This window comes from Rhinolophus hipposideros, assembly GCF_964194185.1.
Source record: "Rhinolophus hipposideros genome assembly, chromosome: 16".
Classification (NCBI taxonomy): domain Eukaryota; kingdom Metazoa; phylum Chordata; class Mammalia; order Chiroptera; family Rhinolophidae; genus Rhinolophus; species Rhinolophus hipposideros.
Window position 1 is genome coordinate 50,072,128 of NC_138062.1, and position 9,195 is coordinate 50,081,322.

Sequence of the window (9,195 nt, forward strand, 5' to 3'; positions counted from 1 at the left end):
ATACAATGTAATTGGGGTTCCAGAAAAAAGAGAAGGGCATACAAAATAGGTGAAGAAAGAATGGCCAAAATTTGTTGACAAAATTTTTTATAGATTTCAAAACCTCAGAAAGTCCTAAGCAAGATAAATACAAATAAATACACACCTAGGCTCGACCCAGGCAATGTCCTGAAAAATAAGATCAAATCTTGAAAGCAGCCAGAGAAAAATAATACATAACACACAGTGGAGCAACTTCATTCATCAGCCAACTTCTCATCCAGAAACTAGGAAAGCCAGAAGGCAATGAAACCACACTGAAGCATTCTGGGCCCAATTAGGAGACAAAAAACACACAGTAGTTTAAACTAGGGAAGTTTAATATAAAGAATTGTTCATGATGATTTTTTTAAAAAGGCTATAAAAGGGAACTTTAGGTGATTTCCTAGGACTGAGCGAGTGTCCCCAAGGAAGGGCAAATTTGGAGTGGGTTCAGACCTCCTCAGAGATGTGGTTTGGCTCACCAGATGGTCTGAAGTTGCTACATAAGGAAAAGGTAGAGGAACAGGTGATCAGCAGCTGGTGACGCGAGTATGTGTTGGGAGCCCAGGTGCTTGTGGGGGCAGGAGTCCTGCAGTGCATGGACCACCATGGGGGCTGTGGTTTTGGGGTCAAGATGGCCAGAGAGAGGTTTTCACTAGGTTAAGGCTCCAAAATCGCAGAGGGATGACATTCTGAACCCATGACTGGAGCAGCTTCCATCTGGGCTCTCCACACCTCCACCACTGACTCTCCTTGCAGGCTAACCTCTTCCTCCTGCAATGGCTCACCAGTGCCCTCTACTGAGAAAGGTGGACACCATTCTCACTTGGAAGGAGAAAATTAAAGGAACTCCTTTATCACACAGTCCATATTGAGAGGTGCATTTAAGGCCTAGAAAGATTCAAATAATCCAGAGGAAGGCAGGAGACGGGGAATAGAGTACTAAAACTCAGAGACAATAGAAATAAAAATAGATTTAAATTCAGACATATCGTTCATTGAGATGACCAGAATCCATTTGTTTTCCAAGACCATGCACCCGCTCCTTTCAAGATGAACATTGGCTTTACCTGTTTGATGGTCCGGATATCTGGCCCCCTGCCTAGTCTTCACCCAAGCCCCAAGATGGCTGGGCCCATTTAAAATGGGTGTCAACGTGAACTGAGTCAGAACAGCATGAGCCTGAGGCTGGCTCCCTTGGAGGTAGACACAGTCATTGTCCCCATATCACAAAGGAGGACGCTGAGGCCTGGAGATTCCAACATACTATGTGTCTTACTGCTTTATGTTGTTTCAGATTGGCCTACCCCATTAGACTATGAGCTGCCCGTGGGTGGGGATGTCTGTCTCTTTTGTTTGTTCATGAATCCCCAGTGCCTAGAATAGTCCACACAGTAGGTGGTCAACAGATGTTTGTGGATGAATGGATGGATGGACTGAATGAATGGAGCCCAAGATTCAGAACTTGGAGATGGCAGCTTCAGGGTGTGGATTGGTTCACCCTAGGGCTTGGGGTTTCATCAACGACATGGTTCAGCCCTTTTGATTAATTCAACCAGAATGAGCAAACAAACAGATGAGACAGTGAGAGGAATAGGATTACAGGGTATGTGAAAGAGGAATAGGGGGTCCCGAACATATAAACTGAGGGGCTGGCTCCGCAATTTTGAGTAAACCCCACTAAACCTCAGTTTCTCTATGCCACACGAGCTAAGACCACTTTCCCAGGCTCCCAAGAAGATACGATGGACTCTACAGGTTGGGCCCCCAGGCAGACAAACCCACCATCAGGCCTTTGGGGGACCTTAGTGTCCCTGCTGTGAGGGGCTGGGGAGCTGATCCCCCCTCAGTGATCTGGAGGGCCCAGGGAGACTCTGAGGAGACTGGGGGCCAGGGAAGAATGACTGGGTCCCCATGTACCACCCCCCCAAACCCTCCACCAACCCTACTCACCTGCCCCTGAAGCTGAACCCACCAGCCCAAATGGCCTGCCATGAGGCCCTGGTGCCACAGTGGCTTTGTGACTCACAGCCAACTTCCGACCAATCACCACTGGCTCCTGGGAGGAGATTCTAAGGGCAAACTCAGGGGTGGAGGGTCAGGACCCAGGTCAGGATTGAGGGTCATGGTGGTTGCTGTACCACCTGCCCATCCTGAGCAGAAAGTTAGGGCTCTGAGCACAAAGGGGATCCCCAAATCTCCACCTGCATGTGTCCGGAAACAGCCTCAGTCTCTCATCCCTGGGGCATTTGCTGAGCACCTACTTTGGGCTGGGACCTGATCTGGGCCTGGGGACACAACTCAAATAATTTAGGGGTGTGAAACTGCTAGGAAAGAGCCAAAGCTGGGGTGGGATGGGCTGAGCTCCACAGGGAGGAGGTGGCTGTGGGAGAACTGGGGGAAGAGCATTCCAGGTGGGAGGCACAGTACAAGCAAAGGCCCCGAGGTGGGAACAGCTGGGCATAATGAGAACACAGGGGAGGTTGATATGGCTGGAAGGGAAAAAGGGTGGGGAGGGGTCACAGGTGGGGCTTTGGAGAGGACTATGGGAGTTTGGGTTTTATTGAGAAGATGCCTGGAAGCCATGAAAGGGTTTAGAACAAAGGAAGTTCTGACTTCTTAAAAGGCCAGCCTGTATTTGTGTCTGATAACGGGGGCTCCCTAGGGTGGGGCGGGGCCCAAGGCCCCTTGGGATCTACACCCAGCCTGGCAAAAATGGGCTCTGACTCTGAGCCAGTCCTGGAGAGGTAAGTGAGGCTGCCATCCCTGGTCAACTCCTGGAGCTGGGGCTAGGCCATCTGTGACTCACCGCTGGCAGGGTTGGGGCTGACACACACCTTGGCCTCAGCTCAGCAGGGTCCTGCCAAAGCCACAGCCTGGCCCAGAGGCCTCTGCCTGGCCTGCCTGGGGAGCCACCGGGGGGCGCCAGAGCAAGAGGCCAGCTGTGGGTTGGTCTTCCAAAAGATCTACCCTTAATTAGTGGGTTGCAACTTTCAGTCCCACCTCCCAAACCTCCTGGTAAGGTAGAGGGGCTGGAGATTTAATTAACCGCCAAATGCTGACAATTCAATCAATTGTGCTTACACAATGGAACCTCTGGGGTTCAGAGAGCTTCCTGGTTGGTGAACACATGGAGATGCTGGGAGGGTGTCTGCCCAGAGGGGGCATGGAAGCTTTGTCCCCAGTAGCTTGCCCTTATGCATGTCTTCCATGTGGGTGTTCCTAAGTTATAACCTTTATCATAAACCAGTGATCTAGTAAGTAAAGTGCTTTCCTAGGCTCTATGAGCTGTCCTAGCAAATTATTGAACCTGAGGTGGGGGTCCTGGAAACTCCCAATTTATAGCTGGTTGGTCAGAAGTCCTAGGCGACCTTGGACTTGTGCTGATGTCTGCAGTGGGGACACTCTTGCAGGGCTGAACCCTTCACCTTTGGGGTCTGTGCCAACTCCAGTTACACTGTCAGAATTGAACTGTAGAGCACCTGTGGTGTCTAGAGTTGGAGAAATAGTTGGTGTAGGGGGAAAAAAACCCCACATTTGGCGTTAGAAGTGTGAGTAAATAGTTTGGGCAGATCTATCAACCTCCCTGGACCTCCCCTTCTCTACAGATTGGAGGCTGCACAGGGTGTGCTTAAGTATTATCTCGTTCACCCCCCAACCATTTCCAACTTCTGCCCTGGGAGATGTTACCTGGACATGAACATACCCATTTCACAGTTCTGAAGGTAGAGGCGAGAGGAGGAAGAAGACTTGGCTGAGGTCACGAGTAGCAAATTGGCACCCAAGTTGGGACTCAGTCTCCTGAAAAGTAAAGCTGCCCCCAAAACATCGCTCTTGGTCTCCTCTGTGTCAAGACACCCCCATCTCAGCATCAGCCTCCTGCTCACTTCAGGGGCCCCTTGTGAAACATATGCCTGAAGGTGGTACCAAGTGAGGTTACATGGTTAAAAACCAAACCCCAAGGCAGCTCTTGAAACCTCAAGAATTGAGGAGCCAGGGTGACCAGGGGGAAGAGGGAACGTGTAGGTGGTGAGGGCCCATTCTTTTGATGGCCCAGGGACTGTGGACACACAGTATTCCTTCTTTACACCTGTAAATCAGGCACAAATTCAGCTGCCTTTCCAAGCAGGGCTGGGTACACAGTCAACATTCAACACAAGGATACCAGCTCGACTCGTGGGTCACCAATGCTCATATCCCCGGTGACCTCAAGTAAGGCAGAAGCCCAAGGCCCAGGGTATCTGACCCACACAACAGTAAACCCCAGGTGAGGCTGGGAAGAGGGCAGCCTGGCAGTCAAGGATCTGGAGGTGAGAAAGCCAAGGTCCAAATATCCCTGTACAGTCCCGTTAAAAGCCTGTGTGACCTCAAACCAGTCACTCAACCTCTCTGAAACCTTAGTTTCCTCAAAATGGGAGAACAGGATGTTGGGGGAAGGGTGCTTTCAGGAAGTACTTGGAAAATCCTGGACTCTCAGTCAGTTCCCTAAAAGGGAGGTTCCACAGAATATACCCACACCTGCAGTCCTAAAGGCAGACTGCCTAGGCCAGCTCCCACCTGGGCCACCTTCCTTCTGGTCCTGAGGCTGTTTCTCCACCCACCAATCAATAATAAATACATTGAGTACCAACTGTAAGCCAAGCACTGCTCAGTAAACAAAATTTCTTAATCCTCACTTTATATATAGTAGGTTTATGATTGTTCTGCCCATTTCACAGACACAGGCCCAGCAGTTTCAAGTTTCTGCCTTTTCCATCCTGCCTCGAGCTGGGGCTGTCCCCTTTACATCCTGCAGTCACTCCTCACCACAGCGGGGACACCCGCAGGGTCGACAGTTCCAAACGCTAGTTGGAGTCTCCAGCTTCCCCGCCCAGCCTGGACACAAGTCGGCCCCGCGCCCAGGCGCGCCTAGATGGCGCTCGCTGAGCGCCAGATGTGCGGGGCGCCTCCCCGACGCCGGCTCCCTCCTCTGAGCAGGGGTGGAGAGAGAAGAACAGAGGCGAGGGGGGAAGGGAGCGGGCCAGGCCCCGCCCAGTCCATTAGGCCTCGACGAGGGAAGGAGGAGGCGGAGAGCCGAGCTGGCTTAAGGAGACTTTACTTTAAACAGAAAACGGGGCGAACCAAGGATTACAAACAGGAATGTGGACTCGTAGCAAAACAAAACAGGAGAAAAAAAAAAAAAAAACGAAAACAAAAAAACAGAAAAAAGGGAGGCATGAGGTGTCGGAAAGACGGAAGGGGAGGGAAAGAGCGAGGAAGGAGGGGGATTTTTTTTCTTCCCATTTCTTTAAAAAACCAACAGGAAAACACACACGCACACAACCAACGTTTGTTCCCGAGTAAAAACATAAATAGGGCAGAATCGAACACTGTTCTCTCTTCCAAATGCAAAAAAAAAGAAAAGAAAAGAAAAGAAAAGGCAACGCAGGGCTTGAGGCTGAGCCCCCTCGGAGCCCCCTTCGGTGGCGGTGCTTACAAAGGAGCGGCCGGGCGCATAGATTTGTGCAACACAGGGTGGCCGCGCGCGGAGAACAGAGGCAGCGCAAGGGCAGGGGGGTCATGCGCTTGCCCCCCCGGGAGCAGGGGGTCCAGCTTGTCGAGTCTGAGGCGCCCTCTCCAAGTCCTGGCACCATGGCGGGGGTCCCCGGCGCCGCGCCCTCTCCGAGTCCGGGGCACCCACGCCCCCCCCCACGCAAGCCCGCCTCTCGGGGAGGGGGGGCCGCGCATGCGCCCGGCGCGCAGGCTCAGTACGCGGGCACCTGGTGCTGGGGCAGCAGCTGGCAGCCGCTGTTGACGTGGCTGAGGACCTTCTGCTTGAGCTGCGCCACCTGCTCGCGCAGCAGGCTCGCCGTGGACGCCAACTCCGAGTTCTGGCTCTTGAGCGTCTTCACTTTCTCCTCGAGGCGCGAGATGCGCTCCAGCTTGCGCTTGCGGCACTTGGAAGCAGCTATGCGGTTTCGCAGCCGCTTGCGCTCCGCCTTGATGCGCTCTTGCGTGTCCATGTCTATGGGCGACAGCGGCGGGCTCTCACCGAAGCTCGGCACGTCGGGCACCGTCTGCGGCTCATCCTTGAGCGCAGCCAGGCGCGGCGGCCCCAGCACGCCCGGGGGCGGCGGCGGGAAGGGCACGGGCTCGGCGGCGAAGGCCACCGTCGCAGCGCCCCCTGCGCTCCCGGTACCTCCCGCATAGCTGCTCAGGTTCGCGTAGACCGGCGCCTCGGGCGTGGCCGCCGCCGGGGCCAGCTCGCCGGGAGGCGCGGCGCCCGCAGCCGTGCCCGAGGGTCCCCCAGCCGAGGCAGCAGCGGAGGCCGCGCCCGCACCCAGCTGGTTCTGCTTGTGCAAATCCTCCAGGGCCTTGACAAAGCCTTCGGCGAACTCCTGCTCTTCGCTGGCCGCCACCTTGGGGTAGAGGAACTGCGTGCTCGTCGGCGTAGTGGTGACCAGCCCGTTGGACTGGATGATGAGGCGCTCGAGTTCGGGCGAGGCGAGCTTGAGCAGCCCCAGGTCCGGCGAGGCGAGCAGGCCGTCGGGGGGCGCCGCCCCCGGGGCACCGTCCGTGCGCAGGGGGGCCGGGGGCGGTGCGGCTGCGGGCTTGAGCGCCGCCGCCACCTGCTCGCTCAGGCTCAGCGTCAGCGCGTCCTTCTTCATCATGCTGCCGGCCGCTGCCGTCGGGGGCGCCCCGGGAAACAGGCGACCCGGGGACGCGAAGCTGCCGCCACTGCCACTGCTACTGACGCCGCCGCCCAGGCCGCTTAGCGCCTCATCGCCGTAGAAGGGTGTTTCCATCCTCCGCCTCCCCCGCCGCGCCGGCCCGGGGGGGAGGGGAGTGGCCGCGGCCTCCCGAAGGGCCCGCGCCCCCCCCCGTACACTCGGCCCTACGCCCGCCCCGGCCGCGGCCGCTGCGCCCGGCCCTCCGCTGGCGGCGGCTCCTGCGCCGCGCAGCCCGCGCGCCCTCTTATAGCCTCGGCCCGACGCGATGAGCTCACTGCCCCCGCTCGCCATTGGGTGCGGGTGACGTCGCTCATTTACATGCCGGGGCGGGGCCAAGCCACGGACGCCCCCCCAGCTGCTGTTACCTCGGTGACACGCGGTAAACGGCACAACAGCGCGCAGCCTTGTGGGTTGACGTCATGGGGGCGGACCGCGCGACGGGGCCGGGTCATCCAGCCTCCCTGGAGCTGTGTACGACTCAGGCCCCCAGCGCCGCCTCCCGCCAAGGCACGTCCCGGGTGGCGTGATGAGCCCAGCCACCAGGCGTCCGCCCCGAGGCTCCGCCCTCCGTCCGCGCGTGGGGCCCGGCGGTGGACCGGCCCCCCGGGACTGGGCCGGGTGGATCGGGCCCGGATGGATAAATAACTCCCTGGCGCCTACCTCTCCACTGCGCCAACGGTGCTTCCCTTAGCGCGCCGAGGCCAGGCTTTGAGCGCACTGGGAGCTGAAGGCCTGGGGGAGCGGTCCTTGTGGTTCCTGGGGGTGTGAACCATGTCTACCTTCATCCACCCCACCCCAATGTCCGGTGGTGTGTTTGCCCCAGAAAGACGGGGGAGGAGAGGAGAGCGCTGCCTGAAGTTTCTGGGAGCGCTTTGATCCTGATACTTTTCACTGGGTGCGGTCTAAAGCACGGGGTCCGAATTCCTGACTTTACCGACGCGAAACTGAGGCTGGGCAAATGACCTTTCCGCGCGGCCAGGGCTGTGCCAGGCCTGAGCTCTTATCCACCCAGTAGAACCTGGTGACCATGCCTCTGGGCAGCCGCCTACTTTCTAACTCTGTCTGCCAGAGCCTGCTGTGGTCACCGGGTGAGGATGCTCAACTCTAGGACCCCTCACAGTTTCTTCCTCAACCCCCTGGCTGGGCTGTTAAGTCAGGAATCCCAGCTAGTAATTATTACGGGCTTATTACTATTATCGTGATGGTCAGGGCTTAATAGGCTGCCATAAAGGCTGGCTAGAGATGGGATGTGAGAGAGGAGGGAGGGGCCAATCTTTCCAATACTCCCAAGGGATCCTTGGGACATCTGAGTCTGACCAACAGCCCCTGCACACATGGCTCCCACTGCACTCAGGATGGAGCCCGCTCCTCATGCAGGTAGTGGAGGTTCCACACCCTCCCTCCCCTGACACTCTCTGACCTTTCACCCTCACCCTCTCTTGGCCTTGGCTTCCCAGCTCCTTGCTGCCCCAGGGCCTTTGCATGTGCAAAGGTGATCCCTTGACCCAGTGCAAATGTATGTCCTCAGAGAGGCCCCCTCCCACTCACTTTGTTCCCATTGAACCCATTGAATTTGTATCCATGGAACTATCCAGAATGATGGGGTGGATCATAATACCCCAGAAGGCCGGGACCTTGTCTATCGTGGGCCTGGTGGGTCCTCAGCTCCCTGCACAGAGCCTAGCATACAGTGGACGTGGGATGTTAAAGAAGAACACCGCCTGGCGCTGTTTCCTGTGCCAGTCTCTGGCCTAGAGTTGTGACTGGCTTGTCACAGGAGCACCACACCCCCTCTCAGTTCCCTACCTCACCTGGCCCTGCCCCTAAGTGGGCTCTGGAGCAAGTAAGCCTTGAGGGAAGCTGTGACCATGAGCAAGAGGCCTGGACTGGCCGGACGGGCAGAGGGCCGGGTGTATGGGTGTGTGTCTGTGTACACACAATTGTCTATGTGTTCCTATGTGGAGCAGGGTACCCATGTGTGTAAGTATGTATCTGTGTGTTTCCAGGCATGTGGGTCTCTGTATCCTCCAGACGTGTACTCTTTCTAAGTCCCAGCCTGGGCAAAGGGACCCCTGTGGAAGGGAGTACAGCCCCAGCCCTTAGCCGGCTCTGCCCTGGGATCCCTCTCTGGTGTGAGGTTGGAGAAGAGGGGGCCATTCTTCTCTCCAAGGCAGGAGGACGGTGAGTGGTGGCCTAGGGAGGCTCCACCTTGACCTTGGGCTAAGGCCTTGATAGGTGGGTGAATGTCCGGTGAACTGTGGGCAGAGCCAGCCTGAGCTGACTGACCAGCAGACAGGCCTTGAGAAATGGAGGCACAGGGAGGCCAAGGCAGGTTACCTCTCTGAGTCTCAGTTTCCTCATCATGAAAATAGAGCAAATAATCTTATTTATTTACTTCATGGAGTATTGTAATTTTTACTAGATTTTCAGAAATAGTATGGGCTCAATAAATGTTCTCTATCAT

The 9,195-nt window shown here is 56.4% G+C and overlaps 1 protein-coding gene across 1 annotated transcript; it reads right to left on the reverse strand.

Moving 5' to 3' along the window:
* Positions 1 to 5,100: 5,100 nt before the first annotated feature.
* On the reverse strand, positions 5,101 to 9,195 carry JUND (JunD proto-oncogene, AP-1 transcription factor subunit). The gene has a single exon (XM_081076888.1). The coding sequence runs from the start codon at positions 7,020 to 7,022 to the stop codon at positions 5,766 to 5,768; it is 1,257 nt and encodes a 418-aa protein (XP_080933014.1). The 5' UTR covers positions 7,023 to 9,195; the 3' UTR covers positions 5,101 to 5,765.